General features: G+C 44.8%; 1 protein-coding gene across 1 annotated transcript; it reads left to right on the top strand.

Moving 5' to 3' along the window:
• The first annotated feature begins 4,434 nt into the window (after positions 1 to 4,434).
• Positions 4,435 to 5,872, top strand: LOC135637020 (transcription factor MYB44-like). The gene has a single exon (XM_065149340.1). It carries the CDS (start codon positions 4,561 to 4,563, stop codon positions 5,680 to 5,682), a length of 1,122 nt encoding a protein of 373 aa, XP_065005412.1. The 5' UTR covers positions 4,435 to 4,560; the 3' UTR covers positions 5,683 to 5,872.
• The last annotated feature ends 7,011 nt before the right edge of the window (positions 5,873 to 12,883 follow it).

The raw sequence follows: 12,883 nt of genomic DNA, 5'->3' as shown, positions 1-12,883 counted from the left end.
ACGCTTTTAGAAAGAGAAACATCGTGTAATTTTAGAATGCTGTGATGTGATCGATCATTCTCTATCATGTGAATAAAAAAAATATTTATTCCATCATTTTTTTTTCTTTCATTTTTGTCGTAATAATTTGGGTGCAATTGCAATGGTTGGAATCAATCTCGAGCCGCGATATGATTGATGGCGACGTGGCTAAGACCGAGAGATAAAGGTGGATTGACTCGGAGGGGAATAATTTGTTGCCGACATCATATTAAATATGAAATCTCCAACTCGACATATTTGAAGCATCACATGTCAGAGTATACCATTTTGTAAGTTTTTGAGATCAGTATAAAGCAACAAATTTGGCACCTTTGTGGGTAAAGAATAGAGAATGTAAACTAAGTCGCGTATAGATAATTATTTAATGCGAAACATGTGAGGCTTCGTAGTTGTAGTATGGGTACCTTTTTGTGTTTATTATTACTTGCATGTGATTGATGTGCATGTTTTTGTGTCCTTGTTACCAAATACAAGAGGTCATGGGCAATGTAGTTGTGTCTACCTAAGTTGAGTGGTTGAAACAATTTATTTCTTACCTTTGTTGGTTTATTTTTTAATAAAAATATTTTATTCTATTGTTCGAGAATAAAAAATTAACCTTAATCGATTTGCTGAAAAGTTTTAGGGATATCACACGTATGAAAAAGTATAAATAAAATATTTATTTAACATTCATCTCGATCGATTTAAATAAGATTTATTATTAAGATAATTTTTATGAATAAATTAATTATTATTAAGGAAAAAAAGTTGTTGACATCTTTGTCAACCTAACATGATCCAGATTCATATTCATAGGATTGTCCAATATATTTTTGAAGTAAAAACTTAAGCTCTCAAAATGTCATTTATTAGAAGTATGAGATCAGAAGAGGTTTATCGATTCAGTCGTAATCCAAAATATATGAATGTGAATGTGAATTATAAAAAAAATATAATTATTTTTTTTATGTTGAAAATGAACCTTTATATTTGATCATAAAAAAATATAATATTTCATAAAATATTGACTGTTAGCTTATAATCATAACAGATAACACTTATAATCGTATACATGCGATTGAATTCTCTATCTATACAATAAAGCAGTCAAAATATCTTATGGATAGAAGGAATAATGTTCATGCCTGATGATTGGGATGAGGTGGTAGAAAACGTCAATCATATGGATGTTCTTTGAGCACCAAAATTAAATTCCCTTCGAGAAGCTCTTTGAACATATGGACTTTAAATCCGAATGCCTCCACTGCACACCTCACATACACATCGGTTTCAAGGAAAGTCAAAAGAGTTAAGGCCACTAGATCTTAGAAAAGTATCGATAACTCCACAACCCATAAAATAAATAGTAGCATGCATGATAAGATATGGCATAGCCACAAGCATATAAACTAATATATCAAAAGTAAACCACTAGACTCAACCCTCCTTGGCATCTTTTGTGGTCAATTCATTTCCACCCATGTATGATAGATAAAGATGGAGGCCGACGTTTAAGAAAGGAAAGAAATAAAAGATGGAGTGGCCTATACGTTGCTCCTCGACAATGCACACAAACCTCACATCGCAAACAAAGAACAAGGAAGGAAAGGAACACAAAGGAGTCTAAATGTCAAGTGTGTGACCTTTTCTCTCACACACTTTCTTTTTCCATGTGAAATTCTCTTGGATCCATTTAATAAGTATCATGGACTAGATATTATTTATGTAAGTATTCCAAGTCATATTGAAATCTATATTTGCATCAAAGAAAAGTTATTTCAGTCATTATTTGATCATAGGGATTTCATGCACGGCTGACTAACTTTGAACCAGTTTGACCCTCGTTTAAGAAAGACCAACCCATTAAGCACAGGGGGTTCCAGTTGACAAATCGGATCTCCTCCGCAAGGGAATCCGAGTTTGATCCGTTCGTAGCAACCGTAGTAACGACGAGAGCAACGACTTGTATAACGAAGAGTGCGGAGAAGAGACCAATTGTCGTGGCCGCAGGACGTGGAGACGGGGAATTCGACGACAGGTGGAGAGAGGCTCGTCACCGCGGAGTCCTTTGGCAGCACGGTAGCTTCGGCCGCTTTCGTATGCGAGCAGGCCATCCACGTGCTGTCGCTCGCCGCGGACTCCCCGTGGGTGCGTCTTAGCTGGCAACCAATAGGGGCCGAGCTTATCCCCTTCCTCGTTCGGCGACGGTCCCCCGACGCCGACCCTCATGTCTACCACGTGTTCCCACGCAACTGTTCTCGAACTCGACGAGAGAGAGAGAGAGAGAGGGGAAAGGTGAGATCACAAGAATTCCGCTTGTGATTTCCGTACATGGGGACAGAACGAGGTGGGCGACGCAGGAAGGCCAGCGGCGGTGTCTCGGGAACACACCCGACGTCTCGTAGCCGCACTGACGAAGCACTGGAATCACCGTCCATTTCCTTGATCGCATGATTTCCAGCCGACTGATTCGGATGCGGACCCAACGAATCCACCGTAAAAGTGTCAGGTACGGTGTTCGTGTCCAGAGAACCGCCCCTCGTCATACTTACTGCGCAGTGCACATCATGTGACTTCCTTGGCGAATGACTTGTTTACCCTGCAGCCTGGGCCACTACGGAACGAAATCCGCTGCCAATATCCGGCGAAGCGGAAGGGCAAATAAGAGACATAGAGGTGCGTCCTCACACGTGTTCCAGGCGAGAAGAGAGACTGAGGAGAGATGAATGAATTGACTAGTCGCGGACGTGTCACACTTGCAGGCTGAGAAATACGACTCTTCAATTCTCGCCTCCGTTAAAAATATACAACCATATTCCTTTTCTTCTTTTTAACTAAAATATTTATCTCTTCTGCATCAGCTCATAAGATTTGGGGATGAACGAACGGTCAAGGAAAAACTACTTTGGAGGAGAGACAAATCGACAAAAGTCTGTAAAGAACAGCCGAAACATAATTTATGAAGCAAATAGAAAATGAACTCAAAAGCTAAAGGTATAGTTTATTAAATTTTATTAAATTTTATTAAATTTTCATAAAAGACGATGCAAAACACGCATAATATAATTAAAATAAACATAAAAATATGTTTGTCGCATTAATTATTTAAATTTTCTTCATTTCTTCACACTGATATTTGACTCGGTTGGTTGGGCGTCACGACGCGTCGGTGACAGGCGCCATAAGGACGGGGCTGTCGGTTTGGGAGTCGCGATTAATTACGAATAATGAGTAACTAAACCAGTTAGGTTGGCACGCTTGTCAGGAGTTGGATTCCAGAAGATGTTTAAAGCGGATCGGCCGACGGGGTCGCTATAACGTGCTTCTCCTTCAATTCAATCAAAACAAATATTTTGTACACTCGTCAACGAACAAAGCCATCGCCTCCTGTTTTTATTTTAATGCTTACACGCCGTCAAAATCAGCAGATCTTAGACCAAGTGAAATGGATGGTTACATTATTATTATTATAAAGGAATATTGGATAAAGGTGGATGGAAGGAAGACCGGCTGTCGATCAACGCATGTGGTCGAACAGATTAGGTATCGATTTTTGGCAGTTAACGGGCAAAAAAAGAAAAAGGAAGAAAAAGGAGAGCCGTTAGAAGGTGCAGTTGGCGAGTTGACAGGCTGGATGGACGGGACCGCAGTAATGATCCAATCTCTGATTCCGAGGCTATTTTGTAGTCTTCTGCCACCAAACCAATCCCACCCTAATTTGTCCGACACTCGACCAATTACATTACGCACACCACATATTACATTGAATACATGGTAGGAAAAGTAACGCCTGCCCCCAAGTGCTCTCCAGCCTGGCCCCCGTCTCCTTTCAAACTTCAAAATCGTCGCTCCTCCCCTTCAAACATCTATGCAGTTAGTAGGGCACCCCAGAGCGGATCGCAGCACATAATTCCAGCGAAAGCTGGTGCCAGTTGGGCCATTCTTAATTGCACGCACGGATGGGCCATGCACTCCGTACGCACCCTGAGGTACTCACATGAGTACGGAGTGGGTGGGGGCCCACGCGGGTCGGACGCCTGAGATCGTCGGACGCGATGCGGGTGGATCCTTGAGTCACCCAAGAGGTGCGCGTATCGTGTGTTTGTAGCGAGCGATAAACGAAACGGAACGTATTCAACGGTGAAACGGACGAGGTCAAATGACACTATATGCTACGGAGGTGGGGGCGTTATTTAAATTACGGGAGATGGGAAAAGGCGGAGCGGGCGAGACGGTTGCAGCGAGTGACCGACGCGTGTCCGTTTGCCAGCTGTATGCAAGCAACCGCCCGCGTGTAGAAAACGGGTGCGCCCATCGCCCCGCGCCCGGTCACTTCAGTCGGCTAATAGCCGGTTAACCCACCTCTTCCCTTGTGCCTGCGCTTACTATATAACCGACCCAAAGCACTAGCTCCGGCCACTACCTCCTCCATCTCAAGTGCACTAATAGGCTTCCCTCCTCCGCACGGTACCAAACTCGCGATAGAAATCGTACCTTTTCTCGGTCGGTAGCTTGGGTCGGGTGGTGGTTGGTTCGATGGCGTCGACGGTGGTAGGGAGCAGGAGCAAGGACGTGGATCGGATCAAGGGGCCGTGGAGCCCGGAGGAAGACGAGGCGTTGCAGAAGCTGGTGCAGCGCCACGGGCCGAGGAACTGGTCGCTGATAAGCAAGTCGATACCTGGGAGATCGGGGAAATCGTGCAGGCTCCGGTGGTGCAACCAGCTGTCGCCGCAGGTGGAGCACCGCCCCTTTACGCCGGAGGAGGACGAGACCATCATCCGCGCCCACCGTCGTTTCGGAAACAAGTGGGCCACCATCGCTCGCCTCCTCTCGGGTCGGACGGACAACGCCGTTAAGAACCACTGGAACTCCACCCTCAAGCGAAGGTACTGTGCCTCCTCTGCTGCCGGCGATGGCGGGTTCCGCCACCACCCCGACGACGACGTCGTGGCGGCGCGGCCGTTGAAAAGAACGAGCAGCGACGGTCCGGCTATTTCTTCGAGCGGCGCCGGGCTCTGCTTGAGCCCAGGAAGCCCCTCGGCATCCGAGCTCAGTGATTCCAGTCACCACAGCCTTCCCATGACATCACCGGTCTCCACCGCCTCGCACATCTATCGACCGGTGCCGAGAACCGGAGGCGTCGTTTTACCTACCCCATCCGCTCTGAACCCCCATCAGATGGAGCCCTCTCCCTCTGTCGTTCCGACAGTCGCCGCCCCAAAGAACACTGAAGATCCGGTGACCTCCCTTACTCTCTCCCTCCCTGGCTCCGATACGATGGACATCCCGGATCACCACGACAGCACCGGTGACGACAACGACAGGCATAAACAGCTTGACCTCGCGCCGTCCATGCCGATGACCCTGCAGGCGCGACCGCCCCCTGCGACGGCGAGGTGCGCGGACACCGCTGGTGCTGCCGTTTCCCCGGATAAACGGAAGCGGTCCTCGGCGGCGGAGGAGGAACCGCGATCGAACGCGCCGTTTCCCTTCAGCGCGGAGTTGCTGGCGGTGATGCAAGAGATGATCCGCAAAGAGGTGAGGAGCTACATGACGAGCTTGGAGCGGAGCGGTGCTGCGTGCACGGAGTCTCGGCCGCCATCGGAGAGCGTTCGGAATGCTGCGATCAAGCGGATCGGCGTCGCAAAGATGGAGTAGAATTATTAGCTTCAGATCGAAGGAAGTACAAGTGAAGAAAGTAAGGAAAAAGGGAAACGAGAGTCGAAGAGAGCGGTGGTTTCAGATCTAATAGAATTGTAGCTCTGCAAACCAATAATTTCCCCCTTTTTTTTTTGTACAGGCGAAACATCCAGTTTGATGAAATGGGAGGAGAAAGTGATTTCTTTCACATTAGCTTATATGTTGGTCGGTTATGAATGGGTTGATTTGGGAGTAACGATAGCAAAATTGGGAAGTTAATTAAAGGCGTTTTGAATGCGAACTTATCACAAGTCATCGAAATCCCACTTTGAAGGAAGCCCCCAAAAAATGACCATATAATGCATTTGCTTTTGCTGCAATCGTTCTTTCAAGTGAATCGTCTCTCGAGCAATGAAATCATATGAATCTTCCTATGAATGAATGAATCATTTTGTACTCTTCTCGGCACAAACAGTAAGTTGTTTCGAATGTGAGTTGAGCTTTTGGTAGTTCGTAACAGTGTGTGCTGTGGAAGAAAACCAGCAATTAATCCCCTGTTTCGGACTCTGTTAATGAGATGAAAGTCATAATCATCACGTTTACCATGTGATTGTCTCTCGTTATCGCTAATCCGCAATCACTCGCAGGTTTCGTGAGACAATACGTTACTGCGACAAGTTGGTTTGTTACCAGCGTCATCATCATTCATCTTTCTTGTTCGAGCTATTCTAGATGGTCGCCGTCCATTCGTGAGCTTTGTGGGCTTGTATGAGTTGTTATGCTCTTCTTGCTTCTCAAGTTGGCCTTTAGGTGTGTGTGGCTCCTCTATCTATCCTCCCCGATTAAAGGACACGAATGGATGGTTCGATTTTTCTTTATTTTTTTTCTATTTTGCTAAAGAAAAAGTGTTTTATTCGTAGACTTCGGTTACTGTAGATTATGATTATCGAGGAAATTGGAGTTGCGAATGAGGGATTAAGTCCGACAAAAATCCATTCGATTTTTAAGTTAATAAAGAAATTGAAGGATTCGAAATTTTTTTTTTTTTTAATACTCTAATTGTTCGAGGAAGTCTTACAAACTCACTTAGAGCCTTTTTCTATGGAGCTCCCCTAAGGCTGTAAAGGGTCTAATAAGAAAGAGATGCTGTGCTTCCTGTAAACCTACATACCCACTCATGATAACGGAATTAGTATTAACATCATGCTGTAGAAAGTTAAGCAAACCTTTCATGTCCAGTTTCTGGATTTGAGGGTGAGTGAAGTGAAGTGATGCAGCAAGAAATTTACCTTGTACAAGACACAGTTTCATCGTCAAGCTCAGAAACTAATATCTCACATAACATCTAATTCTCTTCAGGCATGTGATACATTCACTTTCAGGTAAAGCTAGCAATCATCAGAAACGTAGAAATAGAACTTGTGCTATTGTACGGGTTCAGGTGGGTGGATGCTGAATTGGATCGCAAGCAGGGTCATGTGGACGAGGGTGACTAAACATGTTGAGGAAATAGATTGCGAACGAGGAAGAACACACCTTCATGTGGTTTCTTTTCAGGTCTGGGAGTGTGTTAGATATGCAGCACATCATCACTCATCGGTAGGATTACTAGCAGCAGTGAAGCTCCGAGAAATTTGTGTTAATGTTAGGGTGCTAATGGTTCAGTTTGTCCACTATAAATTCACACAGTCTTTTTAGAACATGGCATGAAAGATGTATACCGGAGACATAGTTCTTGGTTGAAGTATGACCCAAAAATAAACATGGAGATCCAAAGAATGATCTTTTAATCTCTGATGTGCGCCCAGCAAAAAGTGACAGGATAGATGTATTATGGGAGGAGATTAATCTGACATGAATGCATTATGCAAAACATGTTCCATGTTGCATGTAAGTAATTGCATGCATGAAGGAGGAAGAAGGAAGCTAAATGGCGGTACAAGGTATGCTTTCCCGGAGTTCCTTGTTCAAGGATTAGCATCGACGGGGAAACCACACTGTGAATATAATTCAGCAAACATAGGACACATACTGTTCTCTGGTGAGATCCGACAAGGCTACTTGCACTACTGGTGCACAAGCAAAGACCTGATCTAAACCTTTTTGATGACTCGATGATGTGGGTGTCATCAATCGTAGGTTTCTTTGTTCGATCAGGAAAGAGATGATTTTGATCTTATAGAAAAGAAATATGGGTGAAGAATGGGCTTTATTGTTGAGTGTAGGAAGAATGAAAGAGATATTGGCGCGGCTCAATCTGAGACTGGTTTACTGATACAAGTAGAGCCAATCATCGGATTGAACCTCACCAATATCGCTTTCCTTGGATCATCGGAACCTTACCTCATCCGCCATCTCGAACGTCACTTGGTATCAACATGCGATATCACGAGCTTATTAGCCCTTGTAGCGCTCTTCGTTCTGGTATATCACTATCACCATCTCCACCACAGCGATGACGGCATGCGTCTGCAGGGCCAAAACTGCTGTGCTTGGATTCTGCTGATCCTCGTGTCTTGGATTAGGGTTTCAATAGGAGAGGGAGAGAGGAGTGAGAGGCAATGCAGTGAGGGAGGGGGAGGGCATAAAATAGGGTGGCATGGGAAGGGGTATCGGGATTTCAAGAAAAGGGTAGGAGGACGGTGAGGGGAATTATGGAGGGTGTGGTATAACCAAAGCTCGTCTCAGCTTTAGAAGGTGTGTCATGCTTGGCTTGTTGTACTCCAAACCAAAAAAGAAGTGTACTAGTTCAATAAATTAGCTCTACACCACCTCTTTTTCGCATGCTCACCTGCAATATTCCCCATACTGATAACACCAAACCACTCCTTTTTCTTACACTTCACCAGTACATTCTCCACTCTTGCAACAAGAAAAGTGAGAGAGAGAGAGAGGTGGTTTAGTTGAGGAAGAGGAGAGAAGAGTCTTTATTCACTTATTCTAATGGCCTTTGAGCGCAGGAGTGCAGAATGTGTGCGTGCCTTGAAACAAGGTTCGGGAATACGTACATGGAGTTGCTCCCTCTCTCTCTCTCTCTCTCTCTCTCTCTCTATCTACTATTAAAACGCTTGCCACCACCACCACGGAGACACCGGCGTTAAAGTGGCTCTGCCATGACACCAACAAAGGGGACAACCCTTCTTTGGGCTGTTCACCCTCTCTCTCTCTCTCTCTCTCTCTCTCTCTCTCTCCATTACTCCCCCACCTTATCTTTTGTGAGCACCACTAGTGACGAATCACACCAGACAGTGAATGAATGACATCCCAACGTGTAATCACTGAGTTAAAAACACATGGCTTAGGCGATGCTTCTAATACCGTGTTGATTTATTAGTACCACTTGGTGTGCTGCTTGGATCTAAGAATGATCATGCCAATTTACTATATTAAGTGCCAAAATGGTTGACCAAATATGAAGCTGGTATATATTCTTTTCCCAGTTTGGACGCTCATCCTCTCTTGGCTGATACAGCTTCGCTTGCATGATTGTTCACTCGATCTCACGTAAACAATGTACCATGATAGATGAGGTGGTGTTGTATATTTGAGCTTCTTGACCTCATGATATGACTAGCTCCTTGACCTCATGATCTGAATAGCTCAGTCGGCCTGCCACCACATTCCCACGCCTTGATCTTGGACTTCTATTTGCACTCTCTCTCTCTCTCTCTCTCTCTCTCTCTCTCTCTGAAAAGGACTTGGGGAAGCGAACATGGTTTCGTTCAGTAAAGGTGGTGGATAAAGAGGTGTCCATGTTTTGCTCTGACGAACAAGCTTTTGTCTCTGCAGACGTTGATCGCTTTCTCGGATTTCCTGGGCCTCATGCATGCAAATAAATGTAGGTAAGCGAGGGCCAAAAGCATGCATGCGTGCTGTCCCCGTCTATGACAATGATCTTGAGATGGCCTTCGGTTTTATCATACAACATCATCTGCCATATCACCACTTGAGTATAAGATGAAGCCTAATCTAGTAAGAACCAAAACATTTTACTTAGTTTCTTTGTTAGAGGTTGCATATACGTTGCCATGCAAAAGGTACTCCAGAAATCTCTAAAGATATGCTCCTTGGATTTCATTCATATAGATGCAGTGTAAACATGACTGTTCCTACTGTGGTAACCCATAGACATGCAGCATTAGCACCTCAAAGAGCCTAGTTGTTATCCTTATAGGTGAGCACTTCATAACATGTTGTCTTCGAGTAGTTGGAAGGCACACTGGTGGAGAAGATGAGTACTCGTGTTAGGGAAAAGGTGGGTCTGTTCCTTGCTCCTTTATCCCTTCTCCCGCAGTGCCTCTCCCATTACAAAAGATGATCGACCACCTTGGCGTGAAAGGAGGCTTATAAAGTTCCAGAATGTCCCATGTTTCGATCATGCATGGCAATTCGGCCAAGGGCTTTGTCTGCTTGTGACGACAGAGAGGGACAGCTCCATTTAGCGAGGGGATTGCTGTGAAGCTAAGGTGGACTTCTCCGTGCTGTTAAAGGCATTCGACTCTTGGTTTGAGGTGGTGTTGCCAAAAGGCACCAACTTGGTCAACATCGCTCCAGATCTCATCTCGGATTTTGTGCTGAAGAAGGTCCGAAGCTTGCTTTAGACGACCTTATGAATGACAGTGGATCTCATACCTTTCGATCACATAGAGATGGTGGTGAATCAGCAAAAGTGAAACTAGAATTGCCAGTCAACCTCCACAGCTGATATAATATTAATCTCCAGATTGGTGAGGATGTGGCACTTAGCTCTGGACGATTAGGTCCATCCCAGCAACCAAGAGGCTTCTCGAAAGTAAACCCTTGCTTTGGCATTTCTCCAAACACTTCGTAGACAAGGAACCCATGTAATTGTGCCTAGTGCAGGAAAGAGCGAAGCTTTGCATCAACTCACGGCGAGCTCCACCACCTTCGTATCCCCCGACGCCAAATGAAGCCCTCCTTCCAAGACGAAGAAAGAGAGAGCAGCGACTAGGAGAGCCTCAGAGAAGCGAAGTTGATGGTGGGACGACTGGTGATTCGTGTACCAGATGATGTAGCGCCCTAAGACAGGCGGAACGAGATGGACCCCGCCTTGTCGACAATCTGACTTGCTCACGTTCCACCTACAGTGGATCCCACGAGATGGCCCATCAAAATCTTGAAATGGGCCTATAAGAGCCCACTATGCGTAGACCAGCTCATATATCATTCATTTATGTCGCAATATTACATATATGGGATGTTAATTACTACTTATAAAAGAAATAAAAAAAATTATTACAAACCATATTTTGGATGAATTTTTATGTTGATTATAAATCCAATAACCATCAATTCCAAACCCCAACTCTCTTATTATGTATTGGTTTTTAAGTCAACTCTCTTCATTAATTTATTATTTTAATCCATAATGGACTATTTTGACATGGATTAATTTCAACCATAATTATAAATCCCAAACTGGGCATTCAGTAGGTCTCAATTCACTAAGACAATAAAATACAATACTAAATAGTTGTTGTCAAAGGTATTTGAATTTTTCTACGTAACATTTAAGTCTCTTTCAGTAAAAAGAAAAGAAAAATATGTTATATTATCGGTTACTTTATCATCCCCTTCAATGAGAACACTCTCGTCTTGTCCCTATCGCCCTCTTTTGATATTGCCACTTACTTAATTTCTATCAAATTTATATATTTATTTTAAAAAACATACTAATATTGTGTGTAGAATTGTTGACCCATCTATTCGACCAATACCTTAATTCGGATCAATGTTCGAAACCATTCTAATAATTATAATTGTCATCCCTCAATATATTATATGTATGTTTATATTTACATTGGAGATCACAGTTTGCCATCTAGTTGACCATGGACACTATCTGGTAGAGGAGCAAGGGCAGGTTCTCCACTCGGAGCACACAAGGACATCACCACATTATGAAGAAATCCAAAGTCAACGGATGCCATTGTCAAAGCCTCAAAATTCGACCCCTTTGCGATGGGACACCAGCTGGTCAACCAACAGTCATTCAACACCCATGTGGTCTGGCTTACGTTTGACTTGTTGCAATGCTTACGTTTGATACAGTTCTTACTGGTCTGGGCCGGACTAGAAGTGCTGCTCCCTAGGGAGAACCATACCCTATGGTCAACGTGGAGGAGATCGGTGCACAAGAAATCACGTCAAATCGATAAGATAAATTCGATGGATTTGGGCCTAAAATTATAATCAATAGCCATATACTTTGTTGTTCAATTTGGACCGATTTAAAAGCATCATATTAAGAAGAATTTGGTTCATACAAATAAGTCATTAATATAACTAAAACGGCACCTAATTTGCCACATTGGTTGTGTCACGGAGATCCCTTTCGTCGCAGTTCCCCCTTCGATGATCGTGCAACGTGGGATCGTTATATTGGTTTGATCGGCGGGTCCCACTCCCACCAGCCTTTTATTTAATTATTTTATTGGGATTGGCGCCTTTGCCGCCATCTGATCGTAACGAACTAAAACGTTGACAACTGTAGACGTTGAGATTTCCATGCAATCACTGGTCCCCTTGATCCGCGGTAATGTTTTGTTCCCGTCCCTAACGCGACACGTCGGCACGTTCACGAGCTACCACACGAGTCCCCTGATCTCATCCGTCCATTCGACGCGATACGCGATGTCGTTCGTCGATCTCGGGCCTCTAACTGAACGACTCGCATGCTTCGTCGTCAGGTGTTACCTCCGTCGCGGGGACCACCTCTGGTACCCATCGACGTGGTAGTCTTAGGTGCTCCGTCGATAAGGGAGTGCGCCACGTGCTGACGTGATCCCGTGGTTCCACCGAAAGGGGACCCGGCGGGGTTACTCCATCAACCGCGGGAGCAGCCGTCCGCTCATCCCTCGACGGTGCTTGATCCACTGGTCCCTTTACGTACACCACGGATCTTATACAAGCACACGCTACGTGTTGCGTTGCAAGGGAGTTCAACTTGCTCGTCTTTCTTTGCGGGGCCCAGCGCTACGTCGGATCACAATGGCATCTGATTCCAATGGGTGTAGTCTTTGTGGTTGTAATAGTTTCCAGGACGCATGGGGTGGTGACATCGAAGTCCACGAAACGGACGGTCCTGATCTCCAAATCCCAATTTACACACTTTGGTGGGAATAGCACTCCCTCGTTCTCTCCTCCGCCCTATAAGAGGACGGCAACTCCACAACAACAACAACAACACGAGCACAAG

This window comes from Musa acuminata, chromosome BXJ3-4, assembly GCF_036884655.1.
Source record: "Musa acuminata AAA Group cultivar baxijiao chromosome BXJ3-4, Cavendish_Baxijiao_AAA, whole genome shotgun sequence".
In the NCBI taxonomy this organism is placed as follows: domain Eukaryota; kingdom Viridiplantae; phylum Streptophyta; class Magnoliopsida; order Zingiberales; family Musaceae; genus Musa; species Musa acuminata.
Note: the sequence above shows the minus strand (reverse complement) of the source record. Positions and strands in the feature narration are given on the sequence as shown.